Source organism: Myxine glutinosa, chromosome 2 (assembly GCF_964187855.1).
Source record: "Myxine glutinosa chromosome 2, kmMyxGlut1.1, whole genome shotgun sequence".
Taxonomy (NCBI): domain Eukaryota; kingdom Metazoa; phylum Chordata; class Myxini; order Myxiniformes; family Myxinidae; genus Myxine; species Myxine glutinosa.
Window position 1 is genome coordinate 55,448,248 of NC_136262.1, and position 15,437 is coordinate 55,463,684.

A 15,437-nucleotide genomic window follows, 5' to 3' on the forward strand; every position below is an offset into this window, starting at 1 on the left:
GAGCCAGGTGTCCTGTAAATGTGGTAAACCGCACCCTTCACCCCCCCCCCCCCCCCCCCCCCACTCCACTCCCACCAATCTCCATGCCCACCACCCCACCCGTTGTGGCCCTTTCAGCTCCAAAGCTCAAAAGAAGCCCTGCCAAGCATCCCTGACACAGTCATTAATTCAATCCAAACACAGGCATTGCGTCTCACCCTGCAGGAAGCTCACCATGCCAAAAGGAGCTGCATATTCACCAAACTCAGGGATACAGAACAATGGGACAGTCTCTTCAATGAGAAACTGGTTAAAAGAGGTATACTACTTGTGAAACGGAACTCTGGCTGGTCTAACATCAAGCATTCGGATAGGATGCAATCAGTGGCCAGCATTGACGGCACTGCAGGTTTGGCTTTATTGTACAAAGGTTACAAGTGTGTTTTGCTCAATCACAAACATGCAAAACGTACCCCTTTGGCCCCTTTGAGATCTCCCTTGAGCAAAGAGTCCAGTGGGAAGACCACAATATTGTTCAGATTCTGCACCTGTGGACGCAACAAACCATATAACAGACAATTAAAACAGAACCCCATATGATGCTGTGCTACAGCTGAGGAAGCATTACATGGAGGCTTTCCAGTGGAAAATGGGGTACTTCACCAGGTTCTTGAAAAGAGCAGCAAGCTCTTTTGTGAATGAAGAAAACCTGAGAAAAGCCTCGCCGAGGTTTGGGTCATCTCGACTCATAACATTGTTCGCAACCTTCTCCAGTGACTGCCAGTACATGTCCTCGTCCTCAGCATGGGCTAATAGACAAAAAAAAAGACAAAAAAAAACGAAGCAGCTGTTTACAGTCAGCAGCTCCATCCCAATACCTCAAATTGTGATGCGGAAAGAAAGCAGGTGTGATAACGTTTAAAAGGACAAAGATAGCTCAACGAGTTGTACTGCGATGCATGAACAAAAGCCTATTTACACATTTTTTAATGGCCAATTCCCTCCACCTTTCTTCAGGACACTTCCCCTTGGGGTTTGATTTGATGCAAATATAAAGTTGAACAAGTCAGGAGACGACGATGGTTCACGAGCGAACGGTATTCAATGACAAAGGTCAAAACCGACATTGAAAATACATAAATAGGAATGTATTATCCGTTATGAGACTAGAGCTACACAATACCGAAAATTCGGTTCGATTCCAACAACTTGGAAAATTTAACCTTTGTGACCTTGAAATGTCAAAACGAAGGTTACTGACCTTGAAATGATAGAAAATAATGTATAATCAGTTATGAGGTTAGTTAGCTACACAATACCGAAAATTCGGTTCGATTCTGACAACTTGGAAACTTTGACCTTTGTGACCTTCAAAGGTCAAAGGTCGAAATTCCTTTTAAAAAATTTGGAAAACTTGTATTTCATGATGTATGTGATAATATAAGATCATGTACGACATTTCACCCCATCAGGAAGCAAACAATGCAATAAAACCATCAAAAATCGACTTTTCTAAATTTTGTGACCTTGTGACCTTGACCTGGCAAAAATGAAAAATCGAGCTCCGTGGGGCTAGACACATGACATTGGCCTAACCAAATATCGAAACCCCTGTCAGATTCCACCAAACCCCTCGGAGAAGATGTAGCTTGAAATCGATTACCCCCTAAAAAGACATCTTTTTCGGGCGTGGCTCCGCCCACAATGGGCGCAATACGCCCACTCTACGTATGACACAACCAGATCATGATATCAACCTCCCACCCAAGTTTCATCAAGATCGGATGATATCTGGTAGTTATGCTGCGGACACACAGACACACACACAGTCACACACACAGACAGACGCACACACGACGAATATTGTGGTCACTTGATAACTCGTGAACCAAAACGTCTATATTCTTTCATGCAAATTGTTGATACTTTCCCTAAGCATCAGCCTGTGTTGGCAACATTGTGATGCAGTGGATAGACAATGCCAAATGGCACTCATTTCAATGTCACTTTGAGCATTACGTATACTACCTGTTCCAGCAGCAAATTACTCATGGGGGTAACATTATGGAGAACATGTTTTTGATTGTGTGAACTCACAAATGAGTAAAGGATGCAAGATTGCACTTACCAAGTCCAGAAGTCTGAATCGACTTGATAGATTTCCTCATTTTCTGCAGAGCTACACGGTCAGCATCCAAGTTCTGAAACCAATAAAGGGAAGACATCTGTTGGCCTCAACTGATTACCATGTAATGACGATGCACAAAATGCGTTTCCTTAGTAAATTCCATTTGTGTAAACCATGGGAATTCCATGTCAAAACAACAATACAAGCCTTCAAAAATTTATCTCGACCAACAATGAAAAACAAAATTTCCCTTCATACTACAGCCTTCAGCAAACATTTCCTGTCAAATGTTCATGTCCATATGACATGTTTGAAAGAGTAAAGAAACATACAAAACGAACAAGCAAATAAAAACTTTTACATCGATACCACAGGTACTCCAGCATCACATCTGCCTCTCCTGGATTCTATGGGATCTAAAGCTCTCAAAATTATTGGAATCTCCCGTGATGAGGCCAAGGAACACGCTCTGTTGCTCTCACATATCATGCAGGTCTGTGGTCTTTTTCTACCGTCTACTCTCCAATAGTGCTGTCTCTGCTCTATCAGTTCTTAGACCCTCTGCAGAAACTCTAGGATGCCAAACCTAGCAAAATTTCCAAAAATCTAGGCTTTTGTCAGGTCAATCTTTTGGAACTGCCACTGGTAAGATGTAACCCCAGTGCTACTAGCCGCATGGTCAGATTGTCAGCGACGAAACTGCAGTGGAAGTGAAGTAAAAAAATATTACACCATAAAAGTCCACAATTATGGAAATCAAGAGGAGCAATTAAAATGACCAGTCAAAATCCAGTTTGAGATGAAGAAATAAGTCAAACCGTGCATGTGTGAGGCTTTTATAATACTAAAATGATGTGGAGTAGTTTTCGAAAATGGGTATATTTTTTGCTGCCAGTTTTTACAGTATATAATATACATATGTAGGATATAATATACAGAATATAAACTGCCAGCTTTTCACCCAAAATGCTGCATGCAACAAGTCTTTGTTCTGTTTAGAAGAGTTGGCCGCTACATACTCCTCCACAAATCATACTGAAGTAGTGTCATTTTTACGACGTAGCCCATAGGGCAAAGCCATCTAGAACAGTGTTTGTCTGTCCGTATGTACGTATGTCCCTCACAAATGTACATCAATCAGAGCTGAGGATATGGTCACATGACAGGGATGATGTGATGCAATTACGTGTGATGTCATTATGGCGTACGACGGCTGACTCCACATACCGCCATTTTGATTTCTGTGCCGTTCAGGCCGAACATATTGTTGTGGATATGAGGATTGTGTTTTTTTATTGTTGTAAAAATATCGCCCTCCTTCCTCCAGTTGTGTATAAAGGTCAAAAGGGCGTCGCGTAATTAGGTCATAAACAATCACGTTAGCCAATCATAGATTCCCTGCTTGTTGGTAGTTTATTTCCTTATTCTAGTTAGGTTAAGGCTGTGTCTTCCATTAATTGACACTCCATTGCACCAAATTCAAATAGATAGATCCCCTTTCATTTTCATTCACAAAGCCTCTATTGCCAACTGCATTCGCCGCAGCTGCTGGGCGGTTTTCACCGCGACTCCATTAGCCACGAGGTGGGCTTGGAGAAGAAGGGGGAGGAGCCGCCGAATCCTGGGCGTGCCCGCCCATCGTCATCAAGGGTGGAGCCAGAGAGCCCGTGCCGACCAATCAGGGCCGAGGCGAGCTCACCGATGGGCGTGTCCTGGAGGCCGGCGGCTTGATCGCCCGCGGCGTTATAAAAAGCGCGCGCAGAAGCCTTTGACAGAAGTGCCAAGAAAGAGTTGCACCAAGGTTGTGTTAAAGAGAGAAGTCCAAAAAGGTTCCAAGAAAGAGAGGAGTGAAAGGTGGTTGCGTTTAAGAAAGGAGTCCTGAGAAAGCACCCGACGTCCCCACGGCAGCACGGAGAGCGAACGATTGCGTTCTAAGAGTTCCACCAGAGGAACGTGAGAGAGACCGGAGCAGCTTTGGAGAGCGCCCGGTGCACCGGAGGAGCTTCGCCGCGCAGTTTGGAACCGCGGCGGTTTTGGCGATCGCAGCTCGAATATTGACGGCGGCTGTCCGCTTCCAGCCCGACCGATCCCCGCTGAACCTTCATCTCCCGCCAAGCCATCCACCTCCAGCGATCCGTTCCTGCCTCGTTCCCCATTCGTGTGAGTTTGCTCGTAGTCTGTTTCGTGTGTTCTGTCCAGGGTATTAATTAAGACTGTAATAGGTAAGCTAGAATTTTCACTTTGTCCGCTTCTTCTTCTTCTGTAAATTATTTCCTTATCTTTCCTCCTCCTTGGTTTCTTTCAATTGTGTAAATAGTAAATAAATAATAGTAGTATTTCCAACCTTTTGCCTTCGTCTTCCTCTTCTTCACATCCGTGTCGTCTTTGTCTTTTCCCCATTGAAAACTTGTGGCACGATTTGGCCCACGTTTAAGGAATCGGGTCTTAGTCATTGTTAATAGTTCGAGCCGCGGTCGCCATCCGCTCGGCAAATCAACACCTTATCCGCGGTCCGTCACAATTGGTGTCTGGGATCTTAAATTTGGAAATCGTGCCATGGCTGGTCAAGGTGATCGGATGCCAGTGGGGGAACTAGAAGAGGGGTTAGGGGTAACCCAGGACCAGAGGGAGGAAATGGAGGAGAACAATGGCAATGTGGTTGAGGGAGCTTCAGGTGCACAAAATGGCGCCATCGCGCACGTGGTTGGAGAGGTGCAAAATGGCACCTCGCACGAGCGCGCGGTAGCCGAGCCCGCTGTTTCAGCGGGCTTTAACATGCAGCCGTTTGACATGCAGCAGTTCATGGCACGGTTCAGCGAATACATGGCAGAGTCGAAGTGCGACAACGAAAAAAGAAGCAGGGAAATGAAAGAAATGGAAGACAGAAGGAGGGCTGATAGTGAGAAAATGGAAAACAGAATGGGGGAGCGACTAGGAAACCAAATCGGGGGGCTAGAAGCTAAATTGGAGGGTTTAGACAAGAAATTTGAGGGTAAATTTGCGGGGTTAGACATTAAATTTGCGGGGTTAGACAATATATTTGCGGGGTTAGACAATACATTTGAGGGGTTAGACAACGGGATAAAAGGGGTGAAAAATGGGTTAACGGGGGTGGAAAATAGAATGGCTGCCCAGGAGAATCAGATAGAGGGGGTGAAAAATGGGTTAGGGGGGTTAGAAAACAAGATGGAAAACAAAAATTCTGATAATATGGACCAACTTCTATCTACCCATCCCAACTCTCTCTTCCTCATATGTGGTGATTTCAACTGTCACCATGCTAGTTGGCTGGGGGTGGGTACCTCTCTCACCAGCCATGGCTCTTCAGCAAAGGACTTCTGTGACTCACTGGGACTGACACAATCTGTCAATTTCCCAACCCGGATCTCAGTCAACGGAGAATCTTCTCTTCTGGACTTGGTTATGACTAACTTCCCTGAAAATGTCTGCTGCTCTTCTTCTGCTCCAATCGGCTCTTCTGATCATGTGCTTGTTAAAGTGGACATCTCTCTGACCATTTTCAGAGAGCCTCCTCAGCGTCGACGAGTCTGGCATTTCACTCAGGCCAACTGGCACGGTCTTCAAGCAGCCATCAATCATCTGGACTGGTCTCCCATCTCTACTGCCTCTGACATCAACTCATCCTGGGAATTCTTCCAGAGTAAATTGCTCTCTCTCATGCACAGTTTTATCCCTTCTCGTCTTCAGTTGTCATACCCTTCCTCCCGTGGTGAGGCTATTGCCCAGAAACAACTTGCTTTCGTCTCCTGGAAAGCAAATCCAACAGAAGGAAATCTCATTTCCTTTCACAAAGCCCGAAACAAGTGTGTGTCCACCCTCAGGAGAGCCAGGAAACAATATCTCTCCGTCCTCAGGACCGAACTCTCTTATCTGTCTCCCTCTTCCAAATCCTGGTGGCGTCTGGTAAAATCTGTTTCTGGTGTTTGTTCCCCCTCCATCCCCTCCCTCATCTTAAATGGCCACACGGCTGACTCCGCACGTGAAAAAGCCGAATGCCTCAACTCTGTGTTTGCCTCTAAATCTTGTGTCCCAAACCCATCCCTCTCTGTACCCACCGTACCCAGTCGTACCCAGCTGCTCCTGGACTCTGTGTCCTTTCCTCCTGACAAGGTGGAAAAGTGTCTGTCAACCCTCGACTCTGATTCTGCAACTGGACCTGACGGCATCAGCCCACGGGTCCTAAAATCCTGTTCTTCCGCTCTTTCACTCCCTCTCTCTGTTCTCTTCACCCTCTCTTTTGCTCAAGGTCATCTTCCATCTGCTTGGAAATCTGCCAACATCACCGCTTTGCACAAAAAAGGTGCAAAAACAGATCCCAGCAACTACAGACCAATCAGCCTTCTCCCAATTATCAGCAAGGTCATGGAATCCATCATTGCTTCAGATATGAAATCTTTCCTCTTCTCCAATAGCTTGATCTCTGATCATCAATTTGGTTTCAGACCTGGACACTCCACTCTGGACATGCTGCTTCTGCTTTCTCAACAATGGATGGAGGTCCTCAATGCCAAACAGGAAATTAGAGCAGTCTCCCTTGACATATCACATGCCTTCGATACAGTCTGGCACCCCGCTCTGCTCACCAAACTCTCCTCTTTTGGTATCCATGGAAATCTCCATGCATGGCTGGCGGACTTCCTCTCTAGTCGTAGTCAATGTGTGGCCCTGAATGGGTTTCTCTCATCTCCTCTTCCTGTTCAGGCTGGAGTTCCCCAAGGCAGTGTTCTGGGCCCTGTGCTTTTTCTGGTCTTCATCAATGATCTCTCAGACCCTGGTGTTGGGCTAGACCCTGGTGTTGGGCTAGCGGCTAGGGTGCCGGCTTAGGATCCTCGGATCCTGGGTTCGAATCCCGGTCGATCGCTGAATTAACGCCAAGGGGGTTGACTCAGCCTGTCATCCTTCCGAGGTCGGCAAATTGAGTACCAGTTCACTGGTAATTCCCTGCTTGTCGTTAAAGGCGGCAAAAAGGGTTGGCGTCAGGAAGGGCATCCGGCCACAAAACATTGCTTCAAAAAGGGGACCGAAAAACAACAACCACGGTTCCCGAAAAAGGCCAACCCCCGCTTGCGGGGTAAAATGGCCTCTAAAGGTGGTTTTTTAAAATTTTTATCAATGATCTCTCTGACTCTCTTGAAAATCCTCTCTATCTCTTTGCTGACGACTCTACTCTCTGTCGCTCCATTCTTCATCCCTCAGATCGGCAGTCCGCAGCCTCCTCACTCTCTGCAAACCTTGACAAAATCACAGACTGGGCAAACAAGTGGAACATGTCTTTCAATCCTGACAAATCTCACACTCTTACGATGTCTCTCCGAAAAGACCGACTGGACAACCCTCCCATCCACTTTCTGAATAATCCTCTCCAAGAAGTTCTGTCACTCAAGCTTTTGGGTCTCACTATCTGCCATGATCTTTCCTGAAAAAAACACATTTCAAATCTGGCCTCCAAAGCCAGTCGCCGACTGGGCATCCTCCGTCGTGCGAAGTCCTTCCTTGGCACACCTGAGCTCCTCACCACATACAAGGCTTTCATCCGCAGCTCAATGGAATACTGCTCTCCCCTCTGGGCTGGTGCTCCTGCCTCACACCTAGCTCGCCTTCGCGCTGTTGAAACCAAAGCATTCAGAATCATTGGAATCTCCCGCGATGAAGCTAACTCCAAGGGCCTCACTCACTCACCGCAGGCAGGTTGGTGGTCTTTCCGTCTTCTACCGACTCCTCTCTGGCCTTGCCCCCCCAGCTCTCTCTGGGCTCTGTCCCGCAAATATTCCTACAGGTCGCACAAGATCTGCCTGCAACCCTCTTTTGGTTAAACTGCCAAAATCAAGACTCTCTGCTCACCTTCACTCCTTCATTCCTCTTTTCTCCCGCCTCTGGAACAAACTCCCTCACTCTCTTCAATCCCACTCCACCCTCCAAGTCTTTAAAACAGCTGTTCACCACCATCTCTTATCTTCCCCCATCCAAAACCTTGATCTTTTCTACCCCCGCTAATTTCACCCCAATTCCCCTTTTTGAAATACCAACTTCTGTCCTGGAAGTCCTTGGTGTCCTTGTGCTTTATACTTCTCCCTCCCCCCCCCCCCCTTCCCATGCCTCCTCCCCCCGGGCCCTCTCCCTTCCACACATCTCCCTGCTCTCGGATGTTGTGTTTGTGTGCTTCCCCGTTTCTCCCCATCTTGTCTTCCGCTCCCTCTTTTTGTGTATTTTGTTTGTCTGGTCGATTTGTTTGTGAAGTAAATGTTAGCTCTTTCACGAGCCTCGATTCAGTATCCAAAAAAAAAAAAAAAAAAAAAAAAAAAAAATTGCGGGAAATAGGGGAGCAATCGGCCCAGGAAATTAAACAAATGGGAGAGCAGATAAAGGAGGTGAAAATCGGGGTAGAAACCAAATTGGATGCCCAGAGGGATGAGTTGGAACAGATGAGGGTGGCATCTACCAAAGAGATGGGAGAAATGGGAGAGGAGATCAGACGAGGTGTAAGCGAGGAGGTCTCGGGGGTACGCGAGGAGGTAAAGCAAGGTGAGAAGCGTATGGAGAAAGAGGTGAGGAATAATACGGCTAGGTTACAGGGGGGCATAGAGGATCTGACGAGGGGAGTAGAACAGCTGACAGTGGCACAAAAGGAACTCGTGGACCAAGTGGAAAAGAACACTGCAATAATCGGGGGGTTAAAAGCGACACAAAAAGACATCAAGAACGAATTAATAGCGACAAAGAAGGAATGTCAGATGGTACATGAGGGGTTGACGAAGAGGTTGGAAGAGGTTGGAAGAGGTTGGAAGAGGTGACAGAAGTAATGGAGACGAAGGACCGGGAGGTGAGGACGCACATAGAAACTGTCAAGGTGGCCTTAGAGGACGAAATTGAAGGGGCGCATCGGAAAATGAGGGAGGTAAAGGAAAAATTAGAGGTGGAAGAGGGGGTGAGCGAAATTAAGAAGAGACGGAGGGAAACTAAAAAAGAGATAAAGGAGGAGGTGATGGATTATGTACAAGGTCTGTGCTCAAATCATAATGATGTACTTGCTGACCAAATAAAAAGTTTGCAGATGGCACAGGAGGTGCGGAGACGAGGTGCCGAGGTGAGTGGCGATATACGCGGAAATGTATATGGTGTGAGGGAAGCTTCAGTCGGCTTGGGGGTTGGTTTGGACCCGGGTGTTCGTGAGAGGCCGCTGGTGAAGTGTGCGACAGGTACGGAGTGTATGGACAGAGGAGGTGTGCGAGAATGTCCGACTATGGGGTGTGTGAGGAAAAAGTGCGCGCCGAGGAGTGAGTGTGCTGTCGAGTGCGAGTTGGTCGTAGCCCGTGTGCGGGGGGGGGGGGCACATGGAAGCGAGTCGTGGGGAGTGTTACAGGGGATGTAACGGAAGCAGGCACACCTGTGGTGAGTGTTACGGAGGGTGTAACGGGAGAGTGTGCGCAAGAGGATGCGCGAGAAAGGTGTGTAATGGACGGGTGCATGAGGAAAGAGTGTGCTGTCGAGAGTGAGTTGGTTGTAGCGCGTGTGCGAGGGGGCACATGGAAGCGCAGGATGGGGAGTGTTACAGAGGATGTAACGGAAGCAGGCACAACTGTGGTGAGTGTTACGGAGGGTGTAACGGGAGAGTGTGCGCAAGAGGATGCGCGAGAAAGGTGTGTAACAGAGGAGTGTATGGGTACAGAGTGCGCTGCCAAGAGTAAGGGTGAATGCGCGACCGAGTGTGGTGGTAAGAGTAGTAAGAGTGACACGGAGCATGAGTTGGTTGTGGCAGGTGAGAGGATGTACACCTGGAATGAAAGGATGCACACCTGGAATAGTAGAGCGCGTATGGGAATGCACACTGGAGTTGGTAGTGAGGCACGTGATTGGGTGTGCAAGTGAGTGCACACCCGTGGTTGTCACAGAGGAGGTGACCGAGGAGGGGGCGCGAAGGTGTGTTGGTGAGGTGTGCGAACGACGAGTGTGTGCAAAGGTGTGCGGTAGTCAGGTGTGTGACCAAGTCTGTGAGGGGAATGAGTGTACCTGGGTGTGTAAGAGAAGGTGCAATGACAAATGGCATGGAGACAGCTGGATGTGTGAGCAAGGAACGGGCTGCGGGGTGTAAGCATGCGAGTGGAGCATCGACGCTAACTGGGTTAGCGGTTAGAGCGACTTATAGCCGAAGCGGGCCTTCGGTGCGTGCCGGGCTTCGTGTGCCGCGGGGACCAGAGGGGATTGTGACCGCGGCGGTTTCGAAAGAACCGCCATGCGGGATCCACGCCGGGCCGCGCTCTGAACGGCCGCGTCCGTGCTCCGCTAGGCGGAACGGGCGGCCCGGTAGGAAGGGTCGTCATGGCGACCCCTTTTTGTGGAGGCGTTCCGGTAGGGCGAGATCGGGCCATTGGACGGCTCCGTGCCGAGATGGTGCGTGGGATCTCGGCCCGGGTAAGCGTCCTTCCCTGCACTGAGTGCCGGACGCATCCAACCGCTGGCACCAACCAACCCGCATTCATTGCTCGGCTGTGCGAAGCCGAGCTTTAGAGATGAAATGGCGCACCGAGAGGCTCTAGTGAGTAGACTGTGATGAAGATAGTGTTTTGGACCCGAAATTGAAAAACAAAATTTGATGATTGGCAAGGATTGGCAGTGATGATTGGTAGTGATTGGCAAATTTTTAATTGGCTGGAATTTGGGGAGCAAAATTTATAGTGAGAGATACCCGATGTGATGGGATGGCAACTCTGCCATCTCTCACAGCGGGCGCAAAGGAGCACTAGTTATGGGGTTTATGGCAGTGAAAACTAGCCCGGGAGGGTTAGGATATCGTGTGTAGGGACTTAGAGATTGACCATAGGTAACGGTAAGGTTTAGGTAGCAACATTGAACCGGTAGTGGGGACATAGAGAGGGTAGTTGGATGATAATGACGAGGGAGCGCAATAGTTTAAAGGGGCGACTGGGAAGCGCAAGTTCCAGAGGGGAGTAGTTAGATGAGATGATGCCGTGTGCATGAGGATCGAAAGTGTATTGAGCAGGGTATGAGTAACTGATTGTGATTGTGAGTTGTATTGAGATTGCACAGGTGTGCAACTGAACAGGTGTATGGAGCAGTGTATGACTGAGTAGTGGTGATTGCGTGTTGTGTTGACCAAATGGTCCAGGGAGGAAGGAGGGTGCAGGTGGCACCAGGTGTGATTGCACAGCTGTGCAACTACAGGTGAATGGAGGATGGTTGTGTGAAATACATGGAGTGTGGAATATATGGAGTAGGGAATGGATGGTCGTGGAGTGAGTATGGTGGAAACTGTGGAGTGGAGTGGATGGTGCGAAGGTGTGGATGGGGGAAAGGAGGATGGACCCCATCACGAATACCCGGGGAGGGTAGTTTAAGAGTTAGGTAGAGGGTACAGGTAAATTGTGGTTGGATATTGGCATCTGTGGTGCGTGTGGAAGAATGGAGTTTGGATGGGTGCATTAGTGACGTGGAAATGGCTGGGCGTGTGGCCTGTTAGTGTGTGTAGTTGATTGGGCACTCCACCACTGTGAGGATGTCGGCCAGGTGAGGCCGCAGGTGGGCTCTGGGAGCCGGTAGAGTTGTTGTGGATGGGGCCCGAGGATCCGGAGGACGGACCCGGGTAGCCCAGTGCCAAAGGGCACCGAGGGGTGAGAGCCAGGAGGGGCCTTCCCCAATTAGATAGGTTAGGTGAGGAGCAGGTCAGCTCGGAGGCAACTACAGTGGTGGAGGTATGCAGGTGGGTAGACCTGCTGGGAGAGCCACACGCCCCAGTCCTGAAATTGTGCAAGGGCACCGGGAGATGAATCGGGGGAGTGAGACCCCAAATTGAGAAGCACCACAGTTTGGTCAATGGGAATTGGTTTTTAGAACCCATAGTGTAAGTTGGCCAATGGATTGGCAGGGAAGACCCCGGGTCGTGTAAAGTGTGTTAAAGTCATTTAGAAAGTAGTTAGGATTAAGAATCTCCTTGCACCATCTGCATCCACTCACCTGAGGTGACAGGACTCCACACCATGCCATGTTTTTATTATTTTATTGTGCAAATGTTTAGATTGTGAAATGCATCATGACGTGGGTGTGACATTGTGCTGATGTTCCATCTCTCCCTCCTTATGAGGATTGATGATGAATTGGTGATGGCAAATTTTGAATTAGAGGGATTGTGAAGACGAATTTGGTGTAGGGGAGATATGGGGAAGACAAGACATTAGCGACGAATTTGTAAATGTGTAGATTGTTGTAAATATGTGGTAAGGGCAAGGGTAGAGTAGGTGACAGGGGGGGTGACGTACGGTAGGGACGAGCTTTTCTCCGCTCCGTCTCCATACGCACCTCGCCTTGCATTGCCTTTATTGATGTGTACCCTTGTGACCTTACCCCTCGCTCATCTGTCTTCCCCCCCCCCCCCCTTGTCTCCCACACGAGGACTGTGCGCCACTGGGAGCGTGCGTGAGTCCGCCATTGTGTGCCCGAAACTCTCGCAACCACAGCTGTCTGCATCGATGCACCACCTTATGGACCACATGTCTGTGGCTGAGCACCACTCATGGACCCCATGGGTTGGGGCATGGCCCCTCTGCTGGAACCGGCCATGAAGGCCCGAGATCTTGCTGGCGGACCTTGGTCACAGGGCACCTATGCCCCACAGGTGAACCATACATAGTCGGCCCTGTGGGCCATAAATAAATAAAAATGGACACGTTTTGTGCACTTTTATTAGTCCAAATAGGCCGCCAGCAGAGAAGATGACAACAACTGGAAGAGATCAATAGCCAGCAGAGGGAGCCGAAGAGCAAGACACCACCAAGGGTTTGTTTGGTTATTTTTATTGTAGAACTGTGGTGACCGTGCACCGATTGGTGCTTGATGGTGTTTTTGGTGTGTTTTTGGGTGCTTCATGGTGCGTCGATGCAGAGCAGACTGTCTCTCCCCCCAAAAGAACAATCACAGGTCCTGGGTTGCGTATTGTAAATAAAAGTAGCGTCGTTGTAAATAATGCGCCCCCACCGTAAGTGTTATAGTTTGAAGACCATTCCGCAATTCGGTTAGCTGTGGGCGTAAATCTGTTAGGCAGGGTGCAATGGAGCAGCGGGACATATTTATTTATGTTTTAAAACTGTCACACTCAGGGTCAGGTTAAATGTAGAGGGAACTACACCTACGTGCCACACTAAACGTAAATGTAATAGGCCCGGGACGTGCCTAAGAGGAGGAGGGTGCAGTGTTGATATGAGGATTGTGTTTTTTTATTGTTGTAAAAATATCGCCCTCCTTCCTCCAGTTGTGTATAAAGGTCAAAAGGGCGTCCCGTAATTAGGTCATAAACAATCACGTTAGCCAATCATAGATTCCCTGCTTGTTGGTAGTTTATTTCCTTATTCTATGTAGGTTAAGGCTGTGTCTTCCATTAATTGACACTCCATTGCACCGAATTCAAATAGATAGATCTCCTTTCATTTTCATTCACAAAGCCTCTATTGCCAACTGCATTCGCCGCAGCTGCTGGGCGGTTTTCACCGCGACTCCATTAGCCACGAGGTGGGCTTAGAGAAGAAGGGGGAGGAGCCGCCGAATCCTGGGCGTGCCCGCCCATCGTCATCAAGGGTGGAGCCAGAGAGCCCGTGCCGACCAATCAGGGCCGAGGCGAGCTCACCGATAGGCGTGTCCTGGAGGAGGCGGCTTGATCGCCCGTGGCGTTATAAAAAGCGCGCGCGGAAGCCTTTGACAGAAGTGCCAAGAAAGAGTTGCACCAAGGTTGCGTTAAAGAGAGAAGTCCAAAAAGGTTCCAAGAAAGAGAGGAGTCCAAGTCCAAGGTGGTTGCGTTTAAGAAAGGAGTCCTGAGAAAGCACCCGACGTCCCCACGGCAGCACGGAGAGCGAACGATTGCGTTCTTAGAGTTCCACCAGAGGAACGTGAGAGAGACCGGAGCAGCTTTGGAGAGCGCCCGGTGCACCGGAGGAGCTTCGCCGCGCAGTTTGGAACCGCGGCGGTTTTGGCGATCGCAGCTCGAATATTGACGGCGGCTGTCCGCTTCCAGCCCGACCGATCCCCGCTGAACCTTCCTCTCCCGCCAAGCCATCCACCTCCAGCGATCCGTTCCTGCCTTCATTCCCCATTCGTGTGTTCTGTCCAGGGTATTAATTAAGACTAATAGGTAAGCTAGAATTTTCACTGTGTCCACTTCTTCTTCTTCTGTAAATTATTTTCTGATCTTTCCTCCTCCTTGGTTTCTTTCAATTGTGTAAATAGTAAATAAATAATAGTAGTATTTCCAACCTTTTGCCTTCGTCTTCCTCTTCTTCACATCCGTGTCGTCTTTGTCTTTTCCCCATTGAAAACCTGTGGCACGATTTGGCCCACGTTTAAGGAATCGGGTCTTAGTCATTGTTAATAGTTCGGGCCGCGGTCGCCATCCGCTCGGCCAATCAACACCTTATCCGCCCGCGGTCCGTAACAATATCGTTGAACCTGTCATATATCACAATCGCCATGCTTTACCCTTTACATTTTTCATTCAGTGTGAAACACAAACAGATTGCTAAAATGACCATCAAACATCGAAAGCATAGGCGTTACAGATCTTACAACGACACAGTACGTATAGGCCTTAGGCTTCATGCCTTCATAGTTCATGCCTCACCTTCAGGCCACTTCAGACAAATTAACCCAGGTTTCTTAATACAGTGGTATTGTTTTCGTAATAATAATAATAATATAGTAAATATAATCGTAACACTGCAATCCTTTTGTCGTGACTGCAAAGTTGCTGGATTGAAGCGGTGTATCGTTCTTTGTTGATTCAATGAGAAGTGGTGTACTAATTATCGTAGGAGTAAGGAATTGGCCTCAGTTTATTAAAACAAGTAGCATTGTCTTTGTAAAAAATAATAATGTTAATAACAATAATATAGTAAACAAGTCGAGCTGCATTCAAAGTACACCGCCCCCTTGCCAATGAATAAATAACATATCCTCCAACGTGCGACATTGCCATGGCGCCTTCGGAGCCCGGCAATGCCGGAGTGTAGCACATGGAGATGTAATTGGAAGGGAGCGGTGTACAATAATTGATTACATAATTAAAATAAATAAATAATAATCAAAAGATAATTTATTAATCAATTGGCTAATAGCATACCTAAAACACCACTGCTTCATTTGAATATAACTTTTTGAAATTTAATTAATTAATTGTAGAATTAAATAATCAATTAAATCAATAAATCAAAAATACCATTTACAGCCAAATCACTCGGTCAATGTTGTGTCCAAATATCAGCTTTGTAGCTCAAAAGATGCCTGAGATATTGCCTAGATGAGAGAGAAAATA

The 15,437-nt window shown here is 48.1% G+C and overlaps 1 protein-coding gene across 2 annotated transcripts in view; it reads right to left on the reverse strand.

Moving 5' to 3' along the window:
- LOC137421784 (arf-GAP with SH3 domain, ANK repeat and PH domain-containing protein 2) overlaps positions 1 to 15,437 on the reverse strand; it is a 170,413-nt gene that overhangs the window by 91,788 nt on the left and 63,188 nt on the right. For both annotated transcript variants that reach the window (XM_078773312.1, XM_078773311.1), the window contains exons 2-4: positions 2,108 to 2,180; positions 643 to 788; positions 453 to 527 (exon numbers count right to left, since the gene is read on the reverse strand). In XM_078773312.1, coding sequence (XP_078629438.1) covers positions 453 to 527; positions 643 to 788; positions 2,108 to 2,180 — 294 coding nt within the window. The remainder of the gene's footprint in view (positions 1 to 452; positions 528 to 642; positions 789 to 2,107; positions 2,181 to 15,437) is intronic.